At 35.5% G+C, this 14,223-nt stretch overlaps 1 protein-coding gene across 1 annotated transcript in view; it reads right to left on the reverse strand.

Moving 5' to 3' along the window:
• The window catches only part of LOC133172499 (caspase-3-like), a 21,992-nt gene extending 8,190 nt beyond the window's left edge, over nt 1–13,802 (reverse strand). Inside the window, exons 1-5 of the mRNA XM_061307392.1 lie at nt 13,570–13,802; nt 7,954–8,134; nt 4,284–4,387; nt 1,433–1,609; nt 268–487 (exon numbers count right to left, since the gene is read on the reverse strand). Coding sequence (XP_061163376.1) covers nt 268–487; nt 1,433–1,609; nt 4,284–4,387; nt 7,954–8,134; nt 13,570–13,716 — 829 coding nt within the window. The 5' untranslated portion in view covers nt 13,717–13,802. The remainder of the gene's footprint in view (nt 1–267; nt 488–1,432; nt 1,610–4,283; nt 4,388–7,953; nt 8,135–13,569) is intronic.
• Between the last annotated feature and the right edge of the window lie 421 nt (nt 13,803–14,223).

A 14,223-nucleotide genomic window follows, 5' to 3' on the forward strand; every position in this document is an offset into this window, starting at 1 on the left:
CTTGATTTACCTACTTTTGAGAGTCAAGAGATTAATATAACATATTAATTATTACCCTAAATATTAATTACCCTAATATATAGGGATATTACCCTTAACCCAGATGGTCTCTCCCACCTACACATGTACCTGTATTTTACCAGGTAAGATTCCTGCACAATGTTCTGTAAAATTGGGGCAGTTAGGGTCCATGATGGGAAAATAAAGACATTCTCCAGTATATGTAGTTAGAGGACACCATGGAATTATGGACACAAAAAAACTCACCCCCACGACATGCCTGAATTAAGAATATTTTTGGTTTTTCATTAAGATCTGGACAGTTGTTGGGTTCAAACATTTCTGTAAGTGTTGTCACTGGGACAGAAACTCCATCAATACCACACACTCCCTGGTCATCACCATGAGTCAGAATAATTAAGATAAAACAGTCACTGTCCTTTATCTTATCACTCAGACTTACATACTTGGTTTCATCAATTATTTCCTAGAAAAGACCAAAAAAAATTAGAGATGCAAAATGAAGTTTTTTGTTTTGTTTTCTTTTTGAATCCGTTTCTCTATGCAGAAAAAAGGATAGAAACCTCTGTAAGGAAATAGCTGATATCAACACTAAAAATTAATATCTTCCAAGGAAAACTGAACATGATTTTAATTCCATTTGATATAGGAAGCAGTCATGATTGCATTATACATGAATATTAAGTTTCCTATGTATCAGACAATAAAAAAGCCTTTTCCTTTTCATGCACTAAAATTGACTTTGTACAGATGATCTTCAGTCATAGGAATTTTACAAATTGGCAGATTTTTTTTAATTACATGTATCATTTTGCATGCTATTCGTGTCACCTACACATACGTTCTCATGATTAAAGCTGATTTTAACAGATAAACAATGTAATGTTTCAATATATGATCAATTGGGTCCCACTTTGCTCCCTGAGCTATTGGAATTGAAAAAGTTTGCTTGCTAAATGTCCAACATTAAGGATTTTTTTAAGTACATGTATACATGTATGTATAATACATTATATGACTAATAACTAAGTAAACATAGTCCTACCATAGGGCATGACCTCTGGGTTCAGGGGATATGAATTTGCTTCACCTTTTTTTTTTTTTCATTTTTTTCTGTTAAAGGGAAAACAGCTTATAGTATTAATGCCAAAAAATTGCTTTCTAAATGTGTTTGATGAAAGAAAAATAAACTGTTAAACGTGCAATGTATTTTGCAAAATTAGTCCCATTCTAGGGCCTTAATCTGGATCAGGTGGACAAGAATTTCACAGTTTTGGTAGTGGGCTGTGTAATCATTATGATTTTGTAACAATTTTTCTCCTACTAATGAGTTAAGAAAAAGAGAATCAGACAATAAAGCTATGGTAAAACTCTTGTTAAAAGGGATACAAATATACATGTGACAACTCACCTTTCCTGTCAAATTGTCTTTTACAATTACTTCAAAGTGGAGACCTTTAAATAAATTTTTAAGGTTGTCTCTGTCAAATTTTGTTCCAAATCTGTTAGACAAGTTGGTGCCTGGGAGAAATTGTTCATTATTGATAATGAACACTAATCCTCGACGTTCCCTTTTCATACTATACACCTTAAATTTAAAAAGAACTTTTAAGGATGTCAGCTTTTCAGCAGGAACAATAACTCCTGAAATTATAATTCATTGGAATAATTCTAAAAATGAAGTTTTAAAGCAATATGAGCTGCAACTTGGATGGCAAAAATTTTTGTTGCAAAATTGTAATTAACAATTTCAATGACAGAAAAAAGAACATTTATAAACTTCTGTTGCTTATATTTGGGATGGAAGAACTATTTATAAGCTTTGATTGAAGCAGAATTACATTATATTGTCGTCCTGTACAATATTGATTCTAAGTAATACTACACATCCCATTGTACAGAAATCTTTCTTCTAGAAAAAAATTAATAATTTATTTTAGTCTAATTGATCATGAAGGATATAATTACATACAGATTTATCATAAGAGCACATTTTAACAGCAAAATAAAATTCTCAAAAATGCAGCTCATATTGTTTAAATATTGAAATTTCAATTTCAAGCAACAATTTTCATTTCAAGCTATTAAGTATGATTCAAGGTAGTTTGAAGTCTTTGAAATGGCCTTGTAAATATATGTAGTTGATAAATTGTTCCTAATATAAAAAAAAACAAAGGTAATCAAAGATTACGAAGCTCACCTCGACGAATGTTATCTATAAGTAAGGCAAATTTCACATCATATTTTTTTTCTAGTTAGGGAACATCCAAAGATCAATATCCTTGCAAGTTTGGTTTAAGTAGGACTTGTAGTTACTTGGAAATAGACCAGCTCAAAAAACTTTTAACCTGTTTAGTAATCAAGAAAATTTTGATCAGTTCCAACATCCAAAGCAAGTCTGGAAGTTTTCATCCTTAGATGCACCATCTATGAAAGTTTAATCATAACAGGCCATAATATTATATACCTACAACAAAAAAAAACCCTGGTCACTCATCTGGATAATGTAGGTCAGATTCAGAATCCAAAGCAAGTCTGGTAGTGTCCATCCCTAGATACATCATCCATGCTTATTTGGTTAAAATATGTCTAAAATTCACTCATGTAGAAAATCTAGGTCAGATCCAGCATCCGAAGCAGGTTGGTTAGTGTCCATCCCCAGATGCATCATCCATGAAAGTTTGGTCCAGGTAGGGCTTATAGTTACTTGGGAACGGGACTGCTCCAAAATCTAAACCTGGTCTCAAATGTGGAAAATCTAGCTCAGATCCAGCATCCGAAGCAAGTGTGGTAGTGTCTATCCTTTGGATGCATCATCCATGCAAGCTTGGTCAAGGTAGGGCTTATACTTACCTGAGAACAGACCTGCTCCAAAAACATTAACCTGGTCACTCATCTGGAAAATCTAGGTCAGATCCAGCATCCGAAGCAAGTGTGGTAGTGTCCATCCCTAGATGCATCATCCATGCAAGTTTGGTCCAGGTAGGTCTAATAGTTACTTGGGAATGGACCTGCTCCAAAAACTTTAACCTGGTCACTCATCTGGAAAATTTACATCAGATCCAGCATCCGAAGCAAGTGTGGTAGTGTCCATCCCTAGATGCATCATCCATGCAAGTTTGGTCCAGGTAGGGCTTATAGTTACTTGGGAATGGACCTTCTTCAAAAACTTTAACCTGGTCACTCATCTGGAAAATCTAGGTCAGAACTAGCATCCAAGCAAGTGTGGTAGTGTCCATCCCTAGATGCATCATCCATGCAAGTTTGGTCCAGGTAGGGCTAATAGTTACTTGGGAATGGGACTTGCTCCTAAAACTTTAACAGGGACGCTGACGCTAAGCCAACACTGACGCCGGGGGTATAGCATAAGCTATCTCGACTTTGTCGAGGTGAGCTAAAAAGACAAATGAAATTTCAAGCAATTATATTTCCCTCAAACACAAACGCTGATTAGCATGAAGCTAAATTGATAGTCATCTGTGATATATATCTTGCAATGGTTTCAAATGCTACTTACAAAACATATATAAAATTTTTAATTTAGAAGGGAACTAGAAACCCATGGGCAATAAAGTTCACCTGAGTAATTATAGCTCTTCATCAGCAGATTCTCATGTTAAACTTTTATCATAAATTGTGGGACTGACAAAAAAAACTTTGAGACATCTGAATGTCTGTTATTGTTAATGTTTACGTTTCACCGGGTGTGTTCAATTTGTTAAACTCTGCACACATCTAGCTCTGAGCACGGACTGACAACACTTGTGAGTTGGTTTTGCCTCCTCACATTTCTACTCTGAATTTTCTGGATTATTTCTTTAATTTTTTTCATTAATACAACAACAAAATTTCTACTTTTTTTTAAGTATTAAGGATAAAGTTTACTTTGTGAAAGTGCAAGGATGTGTCAATCAAATGCGTCCCGAAATTCGTAGTTTCAATAATTTCCAGATAAAATAAGTTTTTAAATTATATTTCCGTGTGAAATGCTATAGCAACATACAAGTCATGATATTATACTGAAAATTTGAGAAAATATTAACTTCAAATCTGTGTCTATGTCCCTTTAAATGAACTTGAATATTGTTATTCTTAATGAAGAATTTTCATCTGAAGGTGTGTTAACATGACATAATCCTTCACTCTTTATATGTACCATTAAGACCTGACACTAAGGAGAGATAATGGTAATGAATGAGGCTATTGGCCAATTTACTAAACATGGATTCCCTACATAGTTGAGTGCATGCACAAACTCATACCTCATCTGAATCATACTGCATGTAACAACAGGGGTCATTAGGCCGTAGATAGGTCACATGGTCTTTGGCCATTGCTCTGTGTTCTTCCTGAGGTGGAGGCCATTCTGTGTAGGTAAAGATAAAAAAAACAGGAATGGGTTATAAAATACAATTCTCATAAAGTGGTAAATGCCATTTTGACCTTTTACCATTTTTTAAAAGTACTTTGATCTTAACTCACTGGCTTTTCTAGTTCAGCTGAGTATGAGTAGATTACCGAGTCACAGCTAGAGGCTAAAATGCTCACCTGAGTCACCATGCATTTCTGACTAATAATATGTACATGTAAGAAAATGAAACCTCTTATTGTGGTCACCAAATTAAAGTCCATGCTTTTTTGTCCATGCCAATGTCAACATATATACATGTATAGCCCATTTGTTCAAAACTTTGATAACCAACTGAATCCACCCTAGTCTCTAAGGCCACACTTTGATAGATCTACATGTACATGTATATTACATGGGGATGCTTGCATATCAATATGAAAAATTGTCATGTTTTCCTTAAGAAGGTGATTTTTCAAGATTTCCCCTTTTTATTCCCAATGGCATATAAATCTTTGACCCTCTAGTTGTGTTCTATTTGTTTTCCCAGGGCCATGATTTGACGAAGTATATACATCTATTCTACATAGGTTGCTTAACCTTTTCTCGACTAATTTGAGCTGCAGCTGTTCTTTAAGCATATTAGATGGTTTTTACAGATTTCTTTCAGACATACATTTGTATTTCCTTGCAAAAATTTGCATCCCTTTTTGTAGACCAATCTTTGCTTCATGAGATTTGAACCAAACACTTGATCCAACACAACATGCTTGCATATCAATAATAACTATTATTATATAATTAATTTATATCCCTATATATATAAAATACATGGATACTGTCTTGAAATATAAGTGATATTTGGGCGAGGGTAAGAAAACATGATAGAGGGTGAGGCTTGCCGAGCCCTCTATCAGGTTTTCAACCCAGAAAAAAAAATTATTTAAAAACTGAAGCTTGAAATTGAAATCTTTTCATGCAGTAATTTTAATTTCATGCATCTCAATATGATTCAAGGTTCTTTGAACTTGTAAAAAGTTGAATTTTGCACCACACAGAAGAAAAAAATTTAATAGGTTTTTTGGAGAAATCAAAGGATGACTGCACTTAACACCCATTTTTGGGTCTTTTTTGGATGCTTCTGTTGCTTTTTTGAAGAAATACCATGGGTAAATACACATTACTTTGAGACTTCAGAGACATTTTTGTGTGAATTTTCAATTACTTAACTGCTTTTTTAAGAACCTCATGAACAGACTACCTTAATACACATACAAATCCAATTTTTTTAGCAGAATGAATACATTATAATGCTAGTTATTTGTGTCCATGCAGAAAACATATAATGGAGGTTTATTAGACCAGATTCTACGGAAAAGTCTGCATGCACCAGTTATTAAGTTATATATGACACAAAACTCTAATGTGCAATTGCATTTCAATTCTTGGACAGCTGTTTTTGACACATTTGTATAGAGAAATGGTGGATGTTTACATGAAAAACAGTATATAAACATTCATATGTCAAATTTTTGAAATTATTATGAAAGTCCTTTAACTAACTTTCCTTGAACATGTTGAAAGAGCATGTGACTCCTCATTTTAAGAAACTTGAATCCCCTTTACACAATGATGCTGGTGGTTAGCTTGGTTGAAACTGGGCCAGTGGTTTTGGAGAAGAAATTGAAAACGTCAAAAAAAAAAAAGTGTACATACTAACCAGACAATACATTAGATAGATTAGACAGATGGACATTATTTCATCAGAAAAGCTCACTTGAGTCAGTGGTTCAGGTGAGCTAAAAATAACAAGAGGCCCATGGGCCACATCGCTCACCTGAGCACATTGGCTAGGCAAAAGCACAAATCAGTTAAGTATTGAAAAGATTACCCCGGGGGGGGGGGGGGGGGGGGGGGGGGCTTGAATTTTAAACTACCTGATGATGCTTCCATGTCAATATAACAAATGGCTTTGTTGTACTTGAGAAGATTGTAAAAAAAAATTTCCCATATATTCCTTTGTAAAAATTTGATCCCCCATTGTGGTTCCTCCCAGGGGTCATCATTTGAACTTGAATCTACACTACCTGAGGATGCTTCCATATCAATATGACTAGACATAGCTTTCCTGTTCTTGAGAAGAAATATTTTTCTATATGTTCTTATGTAAAACTTTCGATCCCCCAATTGGGCCCCACCCAACCTCTGGGGGTCATCATTTGAACAAAATTGAATCTACACTACCTGAGGATGCTTCCATATCAAAATGACTCATCATGGTTTGCAGTTCTTCAGAAGAAGATATTTTCCTATATATTTCTATTTAAGACTTTGATCCTCCATTGTGGCCCCATCCTATCCACGGGGTCATGATTTGAACAAAATAGAATCTACACTACCTGAGGATGCTTCCACATAAATATGATCAATCAGGGCTTTGCTGTTCCTGAGAAGAAGATTTTTAAAATTTTTCCTATACATTTCTTTGTAAAACTTTGATCCTCCATTGTGGCCCCACCCTACCCCCGGGGGTCATGATTTGAATAAATTTGAATCTACATTACCTGAGGATGCTTCCATATAAATATGAACAATCTGGGCTTTGCTGTTCCTGAGAAGAAGATTTTTCCTATATATTTCTATGTTCAACTTTTGATTTTTAAAGATTTTTCCTATATATTTCTATGTAAAAGTTTGATCCTCCATTGTGGCCCTGCCCTACCCACGGGGGTCATGATTTGAAAAAAACTTAAATCTATACTATCTGAGGATGCTTCCATATAAATATGACTCATCATGACTTTGTTGTTCTTGAGAAGAAGATTTTTAAAGATTTTTCCTATATATTTCTATGTAAAACTTTGATCCTCCATTGTGACCACGCCCTATCCCCGGGGGTCATGGTTTGAACAAATTTGAATCTACACTACCTGAGGATGCTTCCATATAAACATGACTCATCATGGCTTTGCTGTTCTTGAGAAGATTTTTAAAGATTTTTCCTATATATTTCTATGTAAAACTTTGATCCTCCATTGTGGCCCCGCCCTACCCCTGGGGGTCATGATTTGAACGAATTTGAATGTACACTACCTGAAGATGCTTCCACATGAGTTTCATTTTTCCTGGCCCTATGGTTCTTGAGAAGAAGATTTTTAAATGATGCCATTATTTTTTCACTAATTCCTAATTATTTCCCCTTGAAAGAGGGCGTGGCCCTTCATTTGAATAAATTTGAATTCCCTTTACCCAAGGATACTTTGTGGCAAGTTTGGTTGAAATTGGCCCAGTGGTTCTTGAGAAGAAGTCAAAAATGTGAAAAGTTTACAGACAGACAGCTGGACAGACAGACGGACGCCGGACAAAATGTGATCAGAAAAGCTCACTTGAGCTTTCAGCTCAGGTGAGCTAAAAAAAAAATTCTGGTAGTCATGCATACACAGAATAGGTTGCATGTGTAGAGGCTATACAGACTACAGAAGTATAGATCACTTCCTACCTAAAATTCAAACAACACCTCGTTTAGAACTATCAATCAGCATTTGTACTAATTTTGGAGCCATTTCTTACATTAACTTAATTACCTGAAGGATCTTTCCTGAGGGCTTCTTTCTCCTGCTGTAACAGATACGGGGCCAATTTCTCTGCACATTCTGGATTGGACGTCTCCATAAATGCCTGGTACAAATACTGGGGCACTCTGGGTCCACGTCTCAGCAAAATGTCCAGCATCTTACCAACTCTCTTAGATGTGGTATTTTCTGCCTTTTGAACCATGAAAAGTTTTTATTTCATATATATTCATCAGTAATGAAACAAATTTTATAATATTTCTTAGTTGTAAGCCTTGTCAGTAAATACAATTAATCATTAAGTCAAATGTTGACTGAAATTTTTCATAAAAATTCTTACAAAATGTATGTTATTATTTTCACATTGAATTGTCTAGAGATTTTTCTGTGCGCTCAAACACGACAAGGAGCACACGGCAGGTGTGACAGATCAACAGGGGATGCTTACTCCTCCATGGCACCTGACCCTTCCTCTGATGTGAGGTCCATATTTGCTCTGCTCAATATTTGCATTGTTTCAATGGACTTTTGAGCTTGATTACTGTTCATTATCTTCATATTTCACTGTAACAGGAAACTACTTAAGATGATATTGCATGATTGTGATGTATCAACTATTCCACAGAATGAAACTATGAATAGTTTTGATAACCCTCTAATAACCTACACATTAAAAAAGTAAACAAGACAGATGCCCTTTAAAATGCAACTTGGGATTCAAAATATCATTAATCATGTTAATATTGCATTCTAATTTATCTCCATATGAAATTTGTATATGACATGACAGGTCGCCAATAATTAGGTTATGTGTTATCATTTACAAACTAAATGACAGTTAGTGTGACACAAATGCCCCCACTGACAATTTTTAAATACATGTATTTGAAATTTCAAATATGTGAAAATAAGGTAGAAATGAAACAAAAGTAGAATGTCATACTGTGTTTTGTTTTCTTGAATCATAAGTTCTGGGTACCACATCATACTTTAGCTGCAAGAAATTGAAAAATCAACTATACGTGTGTAACAGGAAAGGAGAAAATGTATGGCTGGACTGGGAATCAAACCCAGGACCCCTGCATCACTAGTCAGGTGCTCTACCGACTGAGCTACCCAGGCCAATATCCACAGCCCAGACCACTACATTCCTCCCTCCTTAAATTGTCTTTGCCCTTGAAGACACAACCCAAGTTCTTATTAGCCCTTGGCAGGACTTTCATCTGCAAGTCCAGGGGTGGTCAACGGCAATGGGGGGGGGGGGGGGGAGTCCAGAAAAACAATGAATACATGTAATTAGGAAGTTTTAAAGTCTCAGGGCAATACTTTTCATGAAAAAGGGTCAATCAATATTGTGGATATGAAATGTGAACTAGACCTTTAATTATGTTATTTAAAATATGTAGAGAGTTAGAGACATACCAAAAATCAGCTCATTATCTACAATCACAGCAAACAAGAAGTCCAAGAAGTCTGTGAACGAATGCTCACTAGTAATACCCCCGCTGTGATGTGAATATACACTCTCATGTTGACATCGAATTCAAACAAAAATGAATCCCACCATTTGGCATGCCTAAAAAAAGATTGTGCTAAAATTTCAAGCATCTGCGCTGAGCAGTTGCTGAGAAAACTGTGACAGAAATTTGGTACTGACAGACACACGGATAAACAGGAAGTTGACATCAAATTCGAACAAAAATGAATCCCAATATACTGTAAACCAACTTTTATTTGCGTGCGAGAAATATTCGCGAGTTTCACGACCTATTTTAACTCGCGAATAATAATCGCCGCGAACCATTTATTTTGCTTTGTATTTGTAGAGAAAGTTTCCTCAGTCGTGAAAATTAATCCTCGTGGATTGTTTTCAAACTGACGAATCGCAAATAAAAGTTGACGCGAAAAATAGTTGGTTTACAGTATGGCATGCCTTAACAAAGATTGTGCTTAAATTTCGAGCATCTGTGCTGAGTAGTTGCTAAGAAAACTGCGATGGAAATTTGGTACAGACAGATGCACCGATAAACAGGAAGTTGACATCGCATTTGAACAAAAATGAATCCCACTATATGGCATGCTTAAACAAAGATTGTGCTAAAATTTCAAGCATTTGCATTGAGTAGTTGCTGAGAAAACTATGACGAAAATTAGGTATGGACAGATGCACAGAATAACAGGAAGTTGACTTCGGATTCCAAAAAAAATTATTCCAACCATATGGCATGCCTACACAAAGAGTGTGCTAAAATTTCAATCATCTGTGATGAGTAGATGCTGAGAAAACTGCGACAAAAAATTTGTTACAGACAGACACGCAGATGCACAGACAGCTAGACACACAAGGGTAAAACAGTATACCCCCCTCTCCTTCAGAGCAGGGGTATAAAAATGTCTGGAAAACTATAAAAAAATAAGAAATTCAAAGTCAAAAGGCAAATTTATGGGTTAATCAATGTGAAACTTCATCTGTGGGTCATTAATAGACAGAGACTTGAACACCAAAAATCATCTCAATTTCTACAAGCACAGCCAAAAAAAGTCCAACATGAGGCCCATGGTCCACAACGCTCACCTGAGTAACTTTGGCCCAGCTGTTCTTCACCAGATTTTCCCCCTTGTGTTGTAATACTTATTGTGGCCCCACCCTACCCCTGGGGGACATGCTCTGAACAATTAAGAATCTAAACTACCTCAGCAAGCTTCCAAATAATTTTCAGCTTTTCTGGCCAAGTGGTTTTTGAGAAGAATATTTTTAAAGATTTTTCCTATATATTTTATTGTAAAACTTGGATTCCCTATTGTGGCCCCACCCAATCCCCAGGGGTCATGACTGGAACAATTTAGAATCTACACTTCCCCAGGAAGCTTTGACATCAGTTTCAGCTTTTCTGGCCCAGTGATTCTTGAGAAGAAGACTTTTCAAGAGTTTTCCTATATATTTCAATTAGTGCTGTCACGAGTACCCGAAATAACTGAGAACCGCGGTCCAAGTTGTTCGGTTCGGTTCCGGTTCCATTTTTCCGGATTTCGGTTCGGGTCTGGTTTATATATTAGAGTCTGTTCCATACAAAAAATGGCGTCGAAATCAAAGGAATGATGACGATAACAGTGATAAATAAACATCACAACTGAAATCTACTTCATTCCATGACAAAACACTTGTCACGGAAGTATTAGATAATTATCAAAACGAGCAGGAATGGTCAGGTTGTGGCTAATAGTAGGCCAAGTCACCGGTGTCTAGACGTTCACATGGTTAAAACTTGTTTTCAATGTAAATTTAATGTAACAAATAAAGATTTTTCAAGTTAAATTCATGAAATTAAGGTTTAAAATAGATGTAAATACCCGACCCGAAAAACCCGAAACCGAACCGAAAATTTACAGAACCGACCCGACCCGAAAAATTTTGGAACCGTGACAGCCCTAATTTCAATGTAAAACTTTGATTCCCTATTGTGGCCCCAACCTACTCCCGAGAGCCAATGAATCTAGAATTTGCACTTCCCCAGGATGCTTCCACATAAGTTTCATGATTTTTTTGGCCCAGAGGTTCTTCTTCAGAAGATTTTTTAATGACCCCACCCTATTTTTGTCTTTTCTTGGTTATATCCCCTTGTAAAGGGGTTTGGCCCTTCATTTTAATGATTTAAACTCCCCTTCACTCAAGGATGCTTTGTACCAACTTCGCTTATAATTGGCCCTGTGATTCTTGAGAAGAAGTTGAAAATGTGAAATGTTTACAGATGGACGGACGGACAGATGATGGACAACAGTTGATCAGAAAAGCTCACTTGATCTTTCAGCTCAGGTGAGCTAAAAACTAATTATTATGGAATGACAGAATGCAAAAATACTTAGTCCTAGTCAATAACTTTGGTGAAAATAAGTCAATCAACATGAAACATGAATTTGATCTGCAAGTCAACAATAATTTATAAACCCACCTAAATTCTGAATCAGCTGATTAGTTATTTCTCTAGTCCGCAAGACATTATCATGTTGTGATAATGTGCTTGCATTATCTACAAACACAGCAAAATAAAAAAAAAAAATAGCCTGGAAAATTAACTATGTTGGAATCACAGGGACTTGAGACAATCTTAGCAAAATCAGGGATATAGTATACCCGATTTTGCTAAGATTGTCTCAAGTCCCTGTGGTTGAAATGATGGACAAAAATTGCAGGTAAAACAGATACATGTGTAACACTAAATGCCCCAGCCATTTCATGAACTTTAGCCTTTATTTCTTTATTTTTCAATTTACTTTTTTTCTTGTCTGATTATGCCTTCATTATGGAATAAGTACAGTATGAGGAAAACACCTGAGACATTCCAAATATCTTGTTTATCTTGCATTCATTGTTTACTATTTGCTAGCGTTCATGCTCTGCGTTCACTCACTGTTCACTTACCGTTCATCAAGTTGCATTCAGCATTCACACATCGTTCACTCATTGTTTGCTCTGCTTTTGTTCATTGTTTGCTCACCATTCACTCAATGTTCAAGTCAGAAAGTAGACCATTTCGGGGACTGTATATGTTTTGACATATAATCAGTGTTCAAGATTAGCGATACACCGTTGCTTTTCTTTACCACTTGTTGGAGAGCTTAAGAAGTTGTGGTTGAAGTTAATGTATATTGGTTTATGCATTTACATTAACTGTTATATCTTTCCTGCATTTTAATTAGATATATTAAACAAATTATCAAATGAGCGTCTTTAAAAGAAATAGGACTTAAGAGGGTAAAATGTTTAACTTATTTTTATTAAGATCGTATCAATTCTCTTTTTTTTATGTGCATTTTAAATAAATACTGAAGATATGATTTTTTCCTGCGTTGAATAAATTTACGCCATATTTATGTGGTTACAAACTTTCCACGGAAAATTGTCCAAGTATACGTAAGTACATTTTATCAGCATATTGTGGCAGTCTAAGAAACTTGCATAATTTTGTACACGCAGATTTTAAAAACAAATTTTAACATGTTTAATTCCGATGAAAAGTAGGTTTACAGTATTATAAACATGTTAAACTCATTAATATTATATAAGACCAAGTAAGGCTGTTTTACCATTTCATATTGTTACACTTGCGAGTTGTAGATAACCTTCATTAAATTGACATATTTCATATGAAGCAATAAACTTACCGAGATCATCAATACGTAAACGTTTATTTTTCCCAAATATTTGATGGTATATTATTTTTGGGCCTATGCTGCCTCAGCAGGACTCATGTAGTCCCTTTATCTGTGGGTCCTTTGGACCCATAGAAAATAATTCTGAATTTCGAACACTGCATATAATGCAAAAAGTGATGACATTGGTACCAATGGAAAGACTTAATGTATGAATGCCATTAGTACACACCCAGTAAACATCCATAAAATGATAATCAGTTTCCATTCCAAAAACCGTCTACTGACCAAGTACCTAATGGTTTGTCATGAGAGACCGATAGGGTTAATGAAAGAATCGGGTACTTCAAACTCAAAACCGAATATAATAGCTTCCAACAAAAGAGCTAGACACACTCGGACTTCAAAGTCGTCAAAATCGATTCTTTTAAAAATGGTAAGTTTACCTTGTGTACTATAATTATATTCTAAATATACCTTTACTTGCTCTTTCTGGTTGTCAGTAAGGACTGGAGGGGTTATCTCCCCGTAGAGATATTCTACAACATCAAGAGGATCTGCAATGTTGTTTTTGAAGTAGGAGTAATTTCGTCGAATAGCATTTTTCCATTCGTCGCCAGCCATGAGTGAAATCGGAGGAAGACCAGTGGTTTACATGAATATCAAAAAGTCATTGACCAATGATTTCAAGTAGAATAAACCAGAAATTGGATCTTCTTACACTCATCTGTCACGATGTGAAACTAAAACGAAAGTACAGCAATGTAAAAATCGAATAGGACTCGGAAAATAATCCGGGAGAGGCGGAATACACTATTTTAAAAAAAATTCGATGATCTTAATTAAGTCTTTACAGGGCATTTGAAAGCTTTAATTGCTTATGTTTTTATTTTGTTTGTTTATTTTTGTTTTTTGTTCCTATCCCGCCATCTCTTTTATACCCTTTCCGCCCTAAATGTATTCTCTATTGAGAAGCATAGGCACTCCCCAGCTTAATTGTTAAAAATATATATCTACTATACTATAAACATAACAAGGCATGAAACTAGCCTCCATGTTGGATTCCGCTTAGGGGCACTTTCTGACTAACAGCGAGAATTTTTCGCCCAAGTCGGACTTTTCTCAGACATC

The sequence above is a fragment of the Saccostrea echinata genome, unplaced genomic scaffold (genome assembly GCF_033153115.1).
Source record: "Saccostrea echinata isolate AGI-Se365-2 ecotype Australia unplaced genomic scaffold, CSIRO_AGI_Sech_v1 ptg000054l, whole genome shotgun sequence".
NCBI lineage: Eukaryota > Metazoa > Mollusca > Bivalvia > Ostreida > Ostreidae > Saccostrea > Saccostrea echinata.